This window comes from Aythya marila, assembly GCF_965140915.1.
Source record: "Aythya marila genome assembly, chromosome: 9".
In the NCBI taxonomy this organism is placed as follows: domain Eukaryota; kingdom Metazoa; phylum Chordata; class Aves; order Anseriformes; family Anatidae; genus Aythya; species Aythya marila.
The window spans coordinates 2,314,877-2,328,042 of NC_139050.1; the positions used below are offsets into that span (position 1 = coordinate 2,314,877).

Genomic DNA, 13,166 nt, shown 5'->3' on the forward strand with positions numbered 1-13,166 from the left:
ACGTATCAAGAACTAAAAATAAATGGATTTTTTTTTCCTGTCACTCTAAAATCTGTTCCCATCATTAGAACACTACGCCCTTACATTTCTTAGATGATCGCCTTTTTCTTTCAAAATGACACTATTTATTGCAGGTGTCTTAATATACCGCTTCAATTTCTCGTCTGAAGTTGTCCTTCAGAAACTGCCTTTTCTCTATTTAACACTAAATATTAAAAATCAAATGACTGACGTACAACATAAAACAAGTTAATTTCCTCTTCAAGACAGTTGCACAGAGTGGTTGGGTGAAATGATTTCTCTCAAATAACACAATACTATTTCATGCACTATATAGTCAATCAGGCCTACTACAATCCCTGGCAAAGGATACCATGTGTTACAAAATGCTGAGGTAACAACTCACTACAGAAAAATTATTTTCCACCTGCTCTCTCCACTCCTGTGTTCCAAAGGGCCTCTCCTCCATCCTCCCCTTACAGCAGCAGTGCTTGGCCAAGCCTTCCATGAGCCAGGTGAATTCACTAATCCAGCAGAATCCTAGCTCACAACCCCTGATTTTTTCCTGCATTAGGGAATTGTACTGGGCTCAAAGAAAGAATCAGCTAGTGCCAAAGTTCACAGGTAGGATCAGGATGTTCCCTCTAGCAGAGATGAGTGGTCAGTTCAGCTCATCCCACACTTTGATGTATAGCAGCTTTTGCTACTTTTTTGATTTGGTCATCTCCCTTCACCATTTCACTATTCCTGGCATACTGGCTGTACCAAATGCTCTTCTGATTGCTTCGTATAAGGTATATATTTATCTTCTTCTCATAGAGTTGCAGATACCACTCCAGCAGGAAGAGATCCTTAAAACTGAGGTTTAAATCTGCTTCAGTATCTAATTGAAAAATGCTGTAAACATTCCACTTACTTAATGTGCATTCAGAAGGAACTGATATATTCCCAATTGAATGGTTATTCTTCTTAACTACTCTTGTACATCAGAGAAAAACTTTTAAGCCCCTTAATTCTTAGGATCAGAGATACTGACTTTTTCTAGACCATCTCTGGGTGCATGCTAATATGGAAGAGGAATATTTTTCATGTGCTAAAACTCTGGAATGCTAATTTCTTGTTTCTGTTTTAGACAGAAAGTCTCCCACAACAGTTTAGAGGTCTTCATTAGCCGTACAGCCCTTAACGGAGACTGCAAAGTTTCAGAAATCTGGAGTTCTTATGAGCAATTTCTACTGGATGCTCCATGCTCCAATGCAGGGATCATCTTTCTCACTAAACACTAGGAGGTATCTCAGGTATCTCACATAACTTTAAGAGAAACAGCTCCACAACACTGCCTCTTTTCTATCAGTTCTCATTTTGAATTTTTTCCCCTTTCCTCAAACTCATTAACAAGTCATTTAAAAGAATCAGTCTTCCCTAGAAGTTGAGGTTTTCACTACTGAATAACCAGTATCAATTTACAGAACAGGGTAACATTTTGCTACCACAATTCAGACAAACCACAGATTGATACAAACTAAGCCCTCCCTGTAGCTTTTTCATTATGACACAAACAGATGTGCTGTGGATCCCTTGCTTAAAGGAAATCAATTTTCCAATATTGCCCCTGGTATTCTAGTTTTCTGCTGATACTGAGCTAATACACAATGGTCTTGGGGCAAAAAGACTTTTTAGCAAGATATTATTGCACAAGTATACAGCCTCAGAACTTAAATGGCCAGGTTCAAACACTACTTAATTGAAGCAGAGTAGCCGTGTATGAGATGCTAGGATTAATAGGGAAGTTAATCTGCAGATCATTGATGAAAGAAGAGTTTCTGGCTGATGTTTAATTGCACTCAAATCTAGAGGGATTACATACAGAATATACTTCTGAGCAGCCCAAATTGCTCTGCTCTTCTTTATAAGAAGACATAAACTGACAATGGCTGCAACATATCCTAGACTTCACCAGAAGCAGTGCAAAGTATTTCTTTGGAAGCTTCAGTTTTCCAATGAGCCTATGATTAGCATGATTTTCGCAGCTGAAGTGTTAATAACAACAGATAAGAGATATACTAATATGCAGATTTGAAATACCTCTTCAGCCATAACAGAACTCCGGGGTGCTCAGTCACACACCCAGGATGCCAAATGGCTTGGAGCTAAGCAATTTCTCAGTATTGTCTTTGTGTAAAAAAAGGTAGATTCAAAGACTTACAATAGACCAGAATTTCTGCTGAATTAAGACAGTCATTATCCTCTAAGGAAGAACTGCTATAACTAGCAGAACTTTTGGTCAAGCAAGAGCCAATCTATCTCATCTGTTATGATGAAACTGCAATGAGTACCATGTTTAATATGTTATCTTTTTGCCATTTTGCAGTGGCCTCAATTAAGCTAGATACAGACACCTCTGCAGACTGTAGAGACCTAAATGTTATATTGTTACTGAGATCATTACAAGCCTTAGATAGCTTCTATGAGTTTTATGATAAAACATTTAAAAAGATAGGTATTCTGAATACTAAGCACCATAATCCAGAGAAAGAAGTAACATAAACTGCATGGAACTTTAGTTTCTTTACAAAAATAGAGAGAGGGCCTTTAAATCTAAAAGAGGTGTTAGATACAACCTTCCCTTGTGGATTATGTTTAAACCACTCTTACCTCAAGCCCTCAGCATTCTCCGTTGGAGTCTGAATACTACAGTAAAGGAACTTTAATCTGGTATGGTACCACAATCCGTACTGAGAAAGTAAAGACAACAACCTCTTTTCCTTTGTGACATACAGAAAGAATCTCTTGGGCTCTTGATAGAAAAGTAAGTTGTTCCTCAATACCATGGCATATTTCTGTGGAGAAAAAAAATCTCCCTACTTATGCACTGGGCAGGGGGTTACTGACAGAATTCTGCGTGACATAATCCAGCCCTACATCTCCTGTAGTGGAAAGGCTGTATGGGAAGACTGAAGACCACTAGTTTTCTACCTCTGATTAAGAAACCAAACATTACTTTGAGGTCTCAGGCGGCTCACACAGAAGGTGAGCAATGGCAGGTATTAAAGAGGACAATCTACTCTGGTTCTGACCCTTTTAGAAGCACTGATATATCTCAATTTATGAAAAGCCATTCTGCTGCAGATAAAGCCTATGCTGTGTTTTTTTCAGGGTAGGATCATAAGATCTTGTGCAGCACAAAACCAATCAGTAAACTTCAAAGGAATTAACCATCTAGTCATTTTGTTCAGAAATATGCCCCTGCACCTTCCAGAATGAGCACCTCTGTAATAAGAGAGACTTTAAGATCACAAGTTACCATCTGCAATAGAAAACTGGTATTACACCTGGCTGAAAAAAGCAAACTGCCAATACAAAAACAGTTGGTTTTCTGAAGGCCTGAAAACTAGCATATCCAGGTGATTCCAGCTTCTGAAGCAAAGGAAATTTGCATCATTTAAGCATGCCAAAAGCACCTGGTGTAGCTCTAAAGCATGAGAGAATGCAAGCTAAACTCAAAACAATTCTTGAAGCAGATTTTTAGAAAGGTGCCTCTGACACTTCACAGGAGACGGTCATGGACTTCGGAGCTCAAAGTCTTCCTGTAAATTGGAGACAGAGGTGAAGTACCTTAAAGAAAGGTGCAAGAAAGACAATGCTGCTTCATTTCGTCTGAGAGTTTTTGTATGCTGAGAGGAAATAAGCTTAATGAACTATTAGGCAATATAAAAATCCCCATTTTTCTTTGCATCACTGAGTTCGCTTTACAGACAAGAATATACTTTAAAAAAAAAAAAGTTCCAGAGAGAGGGAGGCAGATGCAAAGCACTTTAAAGACCACCCTTAAATCTGAGTTACACCAAAAAGCAGAGCAACAATCTTTACAAACTTAAAAACTAACAAAAATAAAATACAACCACATTTAAGAAATCACTGTTCTTCAGTATTATAAGAAAGCCTGTCCTCTTGCTAAGCTCTGGAAATAACTTACATTTCAGCAAGGTTAACAGTTACGAGTAGGAGAAGAAGCAAAGGGTTAAGTAACCTGCCTCCTCTGGCAGCACCAGTCTCTGCTACATGTAGACAGGGGCAATGCTTGGTAAGTTCCTTTATTACTCTACTTCCCCCTCCAACTGACAAATGTAATTGACTAACTGCGCCAAGGGGAAGAATGGTTGCTTGCATGGCATAAATATCCTAAAAATGTGTTAAAAAAAAAAAAAACAAAAAAAAAAACAAGCTTCAGCTTTCCCAGTAGCCACTGTGTAAAATTCTAGAGAATTAGACTTTGACAAAAATCTTCAATGGTATTTTAAGTTATGCCATCTAACATTCACTGTTAAATGAACCAAGAAGTTTTGAGTATGAGCAATTTAAAGTAGCACATACAGTGAGCACTCATCTATCAATGACATATCTGAGCAGAAATTTGAAAATAAGTACTTCTACATAGTGTCTGGAACGTTCTGAAAATTAAGGATTACATTCCTGTTCTGGTGATTCCAAAAGTCTGAAACCAATACGGTAATTTACTTACCACAAATAATATAGATGGCAACATACATTTGAAAAACTCAAGATGTTTTCTATTTAAATCTGTTACAGCCAGGGGATACACACATAAATGCATCCCCTGCAGTGTAAAATTGGCAATGGTTGAAGTAAACCACTTCATAACCTACCTCACCAATTGCTAGGATAACATATATAAAAGATGCCCAATCTGAAGCGAGCCCTTTTCCATGATTGCTACCATCATTACCACAGCACAATGGAAACTAGTTTCATTTGTACTTTCGTAAGTCTAACATCACAAATTTTCTACAAAAACTACTGCCACCATGAGTTAAGCGAGAAATAAGTTTCATTTAGCTTTACTCAAAGAACTCAGAACCTACTCACCTCAAATGGCTATGTACCAAGAATTTTCAAATCACTATGCAAAGCAAGAGGCATGTAAGTGCTTAGTTAAAATCTGTTATTTCTGAGAATTTGAATTATTAAGTGGTAACATATTTGGGAGAAAAAAGGGTGTGATGTTTTACAATACCATTGCTTGTATATCTTGAAAGAGTATTACAGAAGTTTGCTGATGTCCCATTTTAACTAACAAGTACGTTATAGCACAAATAGGTAGGCATTTACAATTCCAACTTCAAAATTGTAATTTGTCACTTGGAGATGCTCCAACTGCAACAGCCGCTTAGCAGTTTGCTAATATTTTAACGCACTAAACAGAAGGTACAAAAAAGTTCAGTATAAATGTATTATGGGTTTTAATGCCGAATAAAAAAAAAAAAAAAAAAAAAAAACAAGAATTAGCATGTGGTTTTAAACTGGATTTGCATGGCACTGTATGACATGAAAAAAATCTAGCTTCACTGTTAAACAAAGCTCGTGCTAAATTCAAGTTCTAGGAAGCTGCTCACTCGACAAGAAGCTTGGAAGCATAAGAATCTGTGCACCATCCTTAACATCCATTCTAACACTTAGGCTTGGAGAACAGATTTTAAAAAACTAAGCTCTATACAGTGGATTCAAGTCTTTATCTGAAGTCATCTGAAGTGCCCCTATTCCAAGACACCTGGATTAGTTGTGCCTGCTTCTTTGTTTGCTCACTGACATAGTGAAAAGAGCAACTTTTAAATGCATTAAGATACAGATGCCAGGACTTCAATGCAACAGAGAGAACAAGAAAGGTGAAGGGCTAAGGTCAAATCCAAAAATCACTCCCAAGTCACTGCCAAGAGAAGGGAAGCATAGAGGAACCCAAAGAAGCTAACACTGCCAGTGGTACTAAAAAAGATACTGGGGAGAAAAGACAACAAAAACTAATTATCAACCTGCAGTATCCCGACTCAATCTTTCATTTTTTTCCTGTTATTATTTTTTAAGTGAGCATAAGCAAGGCAAGGCTGTAAACAGGGGCACCTTTATAAAAATATACCAGACTAAATAACCCTTTACAGGAGAGCTATAACATTTAAATATATTTAAATATTTCAAAATAATTCCCTGTAGTATGTATTGAACTTGGGGGCAGAGGAAATTGGAAAACTACAGAAGATTGACACAAAATGTACCACATGCTGACCTCAATCTCTCGGAGTTTGGCACGCTTCTCTTCACTCATTTCTGAGTATTTGACTGATGACTTAGATTCAGGCATCTCTTCTTTAATAGGATTTGAATACATGTGTTGCTCTTCTGACTTAGAGCTCTGAGTGTCTTCCTCATCTTCACTTTCTTCTTCTGGACTTGAAAGAAAACCAATACACACCAGTTAATTCTCTAGGACAATCTGTTACAAAATTTACCATCTCTACTGTTTCATTTCTATGTTTAGTTACTAGTTTTGAAACCTACTAAATATGAGTACATCAAAGTGTGCAATTATGAAATATCTTGATCTGTGAGGTAGGTATCTTAGTATTTTCATTTAATTAAATCATTAGTTTTTATTACTCAGATAATTTATATTTTTGGTATAAACAGATGACAAAAGGATTCTTGAAATTTAGAGTCAGCAAATCCAGATGGAAATCGTAGCTACAAAACAAGCTCACTACCTCAACAAAATCTCTAATTACTTTAATTAATGCTACAAAAGAACAAAATTAACTACATTTTCTTTTTAGAGGCAAACCAGAAACGTGGCACATATGCAAAATGATATTACCAGATTGGCCACTAGAGAGCTGCAGCACAACATTTAACACTCTTAAGATGTTTTCAGTATTAATAATAGATGCTTTCAAATTGCCTAAAGAACAAAGTAAGAGTGCTCAAAAACAACACAAGGCATGGAGCCTAATAGTGTCCAAACACAGACAACAGAACATTACTTGTTCTTGTGATAACAAAGAAAGGCAGAGTTTTAGTTATTTGCATACAAATTTGACATTCCATATTTCCTAACTGTAAAATACTACCCTAGTTTTTACTATTTAACATAAGTTATCAAATCAGCATCATTTTAAAGATTATAGTTAACAACTCCACCACTTTAATGTTTATAGAGGCTAAAAGCATCCTGCACTAAAACTCTGATTCTCTCCATTTTCTTATTTTCCTACTTGGAAATTTTCATTTTTGCTCTGTTCTTGCAATACATACAAAATTTATAGGAAGTTTCAAGACACTCAACCTCAGAGGTAGAAAATGAATACTTTTTCTTCAGAATGAAAAATTATTTAAGTGCTCTCAATTTTAAGACACCAAGTAAATAATGTGATAAATAATGTGCTAGCAAGATACAACACTAATGCAAGTATGTGTTTAAAATGTTATGTTGCACCACTGGTTTCAGTTACAGACATTTCTTTAAAGCTAGATGCCAGACATCTAGACTGAAAGAAAAAATTCCAAATATTTACTTTTGAATTTCCTCCTCCTCAGATTCTTCATGTTGGTCAAAAAGCTCCCACTTCGAAGTAGTCACAGCTAGAAGACAAAATAAGATAATTTCAACAATAAAAATCTATTGCTTTTTTCTAAAAATCAGTATCTCTAGATATGATGAAATTTACAGTATGATAAAAATTTACAGTATCTACTACTTAATACAGACTTTGTTTCATAAATATTCAAGTTGCATTTTATCAGAATATTTACTCTATACAGAGATATTCACTCACACTGCCTATTATGTTTCAGTAAACCTTTCAGAAGCAGCCAAGTATTTGTTAGTTTGTAAAACCTTATCTTTCACAGAAATATTTGGAAAAGACTGCCAGAATACCCAGATTCTTCCAATACTTATCATTAATGAATTGAAAATTAGTTTTAAAGGTAGGTAGGTTACTGAAGTAAAACAGAAACATAATACACCATTTCCTTCACTGAAGACACAACCAAAAAAAATCACAATAGAAAACTCTGCTGTATTACTTTAGAAATCATATGAACGTTTTTAAATATACCCTTTGAAAATAATAGTTAAATAGGTAAGTGACACTAAACTTTCAGTTTACTTAGGAAAGGCTTTTATTTTAACAGATGCTTTGAAAACTAACCTTGAGCTTCCAATTCTGATTCATCCACTGCTTCCCACTTCGAAGGAGCAACTTTAAATATAGGCTCATTCTTTTTCGAATCTTCAGCCGTATCCACTGTTGAATAAAGACCCAGAAAAATCATTTCCAAAGCTCTTCAAAAGTTCAAACTGAAAAATCCTAACACAACAGTCCAATGTAAATACTGAAGTATATTGTACCATTTCATTAAATGCAAAGAAAAGAAATTCGGATTTGGAAGCTGATGTGCACCTATCTATATAACATCAAAAGAGATCTGCTGTGTCTCCCAAATCAAGTACAATCTAAAAGAAATTCTTCCTAGGTTAAGTTGAAATTTATGAGATACTAAGCTACATGGCATATTCTTGGCTGCTCTTGTAAAAACTACTTGTTTTTAAAAACTATAATGAAAAATTGAAGATTCAAATTGCAAGTGAGGTTGGAATGTTTCATACAGGGTACTCCGTCCAGATCGTCATCCAGCGATTTAATTGGGACTCCATCCAGATCGTCAATAGGAGCAGCATCAATAGGAATTCCATCCACATCTTCTAATGGGGCACCATCAAGCTCTTCCTCAATGGGAGCACCATCAAGATCGTCTGGCACCTCCTGAAAGCAAGTAATATTGAATTCTTTCAAGAATAAATTTAACTTGTTTTTCTTTATAGTTTTTTTTTTTTTTTTTAAGGAGTAGCTTTAAAATGACCTGGAACACTCAAAAAAGCCCTTGACTTTCTCATACCAAGTACAATTGCTTATTGCAGAGGAAAATGACAGCATCTTCCTACACAAAACTATAAGCAAGAATCTAGCATTCGTCCACAACGCACTAGAAGCTTTGCAATATCTATTCAAATATCTTTGCAATGTCTTGTATTCCAAAGAGGTTCACTTGCAATGAGCCAATAAAGATAAATTATACTTACTACATAAGAAAGATTCCCTGAAAACCAGTAATTTGAACAACTGCCAAAAATACTAAGTATTTAGCAAGAACACATGTCAACGAAAAGCATGTCTACGTATTATTTCTAACATGCTAGGCACTGTCCATCATATGTGCATTCTCTTGGCCCCACTGCTAAGGGAAATAACCTAACCTTCCAATTACAGCAGTTCACCTGTTATTCTGAAAGACACATTTACAAACAATTAAAAAAAAAAGTTTAGGATAAACATACATCTATTTATTGGTTTCTTCTCTTTAAATAAAATTTATACATAACTGTAAACAAATCAGTACACATTCATCCAGTGCCTAAAGTATTCTAGAAATTTTAACCATTGAGCTTCAAATATTAACAGTTTTTTAAATATTAACGGTTTACACATTAGTAACTAAAATTCCCTAAGTACCTTGTTCAAAATAATCCTTATGTGCAGAGAGGAGAGCAACTGTGTAGCTTAACTAGGTTAGCAACTTATTGCTGTAATAGGATGCACAGGTGAAAGTAGAATGCCACCAGTGTAAATGATCAATCACAGCTTTCCCAAACTAACAAAGATCAGATGGCTCTATTAAACTATGTGCGTGACACTCACACAAAAAGGAAATGCATGGTTCATTCAACCAGATGCCAAGTTACTTAGAACTCCCAGAAACTAAAATTAATGCCTGAAATTCTAACTCAGAATTCACAGATACTACAGAGTATTCCCAATACATAGATAATGGCTGTCATTTTGTGTGGAGGAATGGTTAAGTGAAGTAGGTCATGTGAATGTTGAGCAACTTGGAGGTCGCAAGCTAAGAAAGTATCGAACGCAGCTCATGAGAGTCTGAGAAAGTACGTAACGTCTGGAAGCTAATCAGGCACAAGGACACGATATCTGTTGGTGGTTTGGGAAAGTATTAACTGTGTTATTTCGGTTGATGGGAGTGAGAAACTAGCTGATAAAATAGAGAAATGCACTAACCAATCATGAGCTTAGCTTTTGCAATATGTATGAGCTAATTATATTGAATTAGATAAAAGACAACTGAGCTATCCAATAAATCGAAGTTCACTGATCACTCATATTGAGCGTCTGTGTCTTCCTTCCGTCGACAACAAATGTCCTCGCAACAATTTTGCACTAGTCGTTGCTCTGAATTGGTTCCACAATGTAACTGCACCATAGCACTTAATCTGCAAGCAGCGAGTGTATAAACATATTAGATGGTATTTGCATCTCAAAATATGTTACACCTGTCTTTAAAATATTATACCTATCTTTAAAAGCAAGGATTTGGAGTTTAAAAAAAAAAAAAGGATTGTGGTGCTACATGTACCTAAGCATGCTAATACGACTCATGTTAAATAAAAATCCATAAACTGCTGTTACAAAGAGCAGCGTTAATCACCTAAACAAAGATACCAATTATTCCTTGCCAGTTTTGTTTTACGCTTAGACATTTTTTCTCACTACCTGCTAAGCATCACTACTAAGCTTACCTCTGTTTCTTTATCTTCCATGATATTTACAAGTCCCAAGAAGATATTCTGGAGTTTGATCAAAAATGGTTCTGGGTAGATGGCCCAATCTTCCCACGCTCTGAAGCATGTCATCACCCGTTGCTAGAAGTAATAGGAAAAAAAAGTGCTCTTTAATTAAGAAATTTTAACTGATTGGAAATACACCATCGAGATTTACTCCTAAAAAGGTCCATATTGAAGTATACTACAATGTACCATGTTGCACAAGAGTAGTAAAGTAAAAATGTATACGTACACAGGAACTACTTTTTTTTTCCCCTTTAAATAAATCACTTATAGTATCACTGGGATTTCATTTTCCCTTTTCCTTCAGATTACACTGATTATCCATTTTTGCTACTCACAGTTCCTATCCTAATAGTTCTGAGTGAAGATGATAAGAGAACCAGTATAAAACCTATAATATGGGAAAACTAGCTACACTGCAAATTTCATATTTAAACTAAAAAAAAAAAAATCTACTGTTTTAAAGGAGTCTTTACACCAGCAGAAGAAGAAGGGCCAAGTATATGAGAACGCTAGAAAGAAGAATGCTGCTATCTGGAAAATTACTAACTACACATGCTCAGACTGCTCATTAAACCTCAAAAAAACAACTCTATTTATCACCAAAAATGTTAAAAAGCTATTTTATGCTGTTAAGTCCAGACATTTATTTCCTCACTAAGAAGCAAAAATATATTTTTCAAACTAAAATATAGGAGGTACTAAAATAATTAGGAAGCTAGAAAGCCTTGTTGGTATAATACAAGTACTAGATATGGTCCCTACTCCCCAACTAACATCTACTGGTACATTTTATCTGTTACACATTCATTTTCTTCCTAATGCTTCATTGATAATGCTTTCTCTTGTGGAGGAAAGTAAGTGTGAAATACAAAAGATGCTTTTTCTTCAATAATTTTAAAAGACCACTGTTAACTTCAAGGCTATCTTTGCAAGAGAGGAAACAGAAAATTAGCGAAGCTTAATTAGGAAGCCTGAGTTTCAAACCACCTATTTTAATATTCAATAGCTTGTGCAGGAACATCTGTTTATTTGACTTATACATCATGTAAATAACAACAAAATACATACCTTGAAATTTTCAGACTGTAAATGGCCTTGTATTGTACGGTAAGTAGCATTGAGATCAGAGAATATCTGACATAATTTTGTTTCAAAACTAGAATTAAACATATACATTTCTTCAGTTAAACTTGGTAATATATCTTTTCTGGACATACATAATTCTTGAAATTACCTGGGATACAGGACTCAGAAGCAGACAGTTGCATTCCCTACAGCAGCTATGAACTTAACTATAAGGTAACAAGTAATTACTACATATTAAGTCACCTTCAACAACAACAGAACTGTGAAGAGAGATCTTCACATCTGCTGGAGTCTCCTTATACAGCCTGAAAAGACTGGAGGATAAAAGGAGTTTTACAACCTTACGTACAAAGAACTGTCAAAGAGTTCAGTTTATATTTTTAAAATTTCTTAGTTATGTTTCTATTCTCTCAATGAAAGGCCCTCAGTGAAAGCACAGTGAGGTGAGGTAACAGCTGCCTTGCTTCTCTTGAGCGTATCCTCAATATACAAAAAATAAACTAGCAAAGACACACTGCAGCAAGAAAAATGATTTGCAATCACTACAGTTTTGCAACATGCTGAATATTCTCCATCGTGCTATCATAACATTAATGAGACTCCAAGCAACAGACACAGCCAAATATCTGTACAGAGCAGAGGTTCTCTCCCTTGTACATTTTTAGTAAATTCTGCTCAGCACCTTAGAAACAAAGTACTCAATCCCCTTGTAAGGTCTCCAGACTTGGTGAAGAGTTAAAAAAAAAAAAAAAAAAAAAAAAAAAACACTTAAAACTAAACCTCTATTACAAAAATGTACTAGTTTGCATAGATGATTTGCAATATCAGATCTGGAAAATCCTTTACAGCTTCCCATAAAGAGACGTACACATGCTATCCTCATCTCTGTAAGGTTCCACGCAAGTGGTCACTTGCATAAGGTATATAAAAGAGCTTTCTTTGTATTACAAAGCATCTTATGCACTGATGTGCTACATCTTGGTTCTATCTCTTTGCATGAAAACGTATATGAATGTTTTAACAGTATCTTCAGAGACAAGTGTGAATTTCTCTACTACTATGTTATAATTATATTCTTTTTTTAACCAATCACCTAAAATATTATACTTACAATTTTCTATAATAGGAAGCATTGGCAACTTTAGCTGAAGAGTTGTACAACACATCTGACACCAGATATAATCTTGCAATCTACAAACAAGAACGTATAAATTAGATTTTTACTTATCCTGAAAATATATGCATTTTTCCAGATCTAACACAAGACAGTTTAAACTACTGAGAACTATGAAGTTAGAACTAACCAGATGTAAGTTAGCCCCCTGTTGGTTAATAACCTGCACTGCTAACCACACTGTAGGATGGAATATATTCATTGCATAATATTACAATGGACAGATTGCAGCACTCCACGTTTTTTTTGTTGTGTGTTTTGTGTGTGTGTGTTTGTTTTTGTTTTGTTTTTTAATGTTTGCACAGACTACTTTTTTCAACGTCAGAACAAGGTAGAACACTGCTTACAAGCACGTCCAGCAAGAATGAAAATATATCGCAAAATCCCACAGGGAAATAAAAAAACATGCACTTA

At 35.3% G+C, this 13,166-nt stretch overlaps 1 protein-coding gene across 6 annotated transcripts in view; it reads right to left on the reverse strand.

Annotated features, from left to right (window-relative positions):
* Positions 1 to 13,166, reverse strand: part of U2SURP (U2 snRNP associated SURP domain containing) — a 45,176-nt gene that overhangs the window by 5,536 nt on the left and 26,474 nt on the right. For all 6 annotated transcript variants that reach the window (XM_082767374.1, XM_082767373.1, XM_082767372.1 and 3 more), the window contains 7 exons: positions 12,690 to 12,769; positions 11,561 to 11,648; positions 10,442 to 10,564; positions 8,459 to 8,615; positions 8,001 to 8,096; positions 7,362 to 7,428; positions 6,080 to 6,242 (listed from right to left, as the gene is read on the reverse strand). In XM_082767374.1, the coding sequence (XP_082623500.1) occupies positions 6,080 to 6,242; positions 7,362 to 7,428; positions 8,001 to 8,096; positions 8,459 to 8,615; positions 10,442 to 10,564; positions 11,561 to 11,648; positions 12,690 to 12,769 (774 nt within the window). The remainder of the gene's footprint in view (positions 1 to 6,079; positions 6,243 to 7,361; positions 7,429 to 8,000; positions 8,097 to 8,458; positions 8,616 to 10,441; positions 10,565 to 11,560; positions 11,649 to 12,689; positions 12,770 to 13,166) is intronic.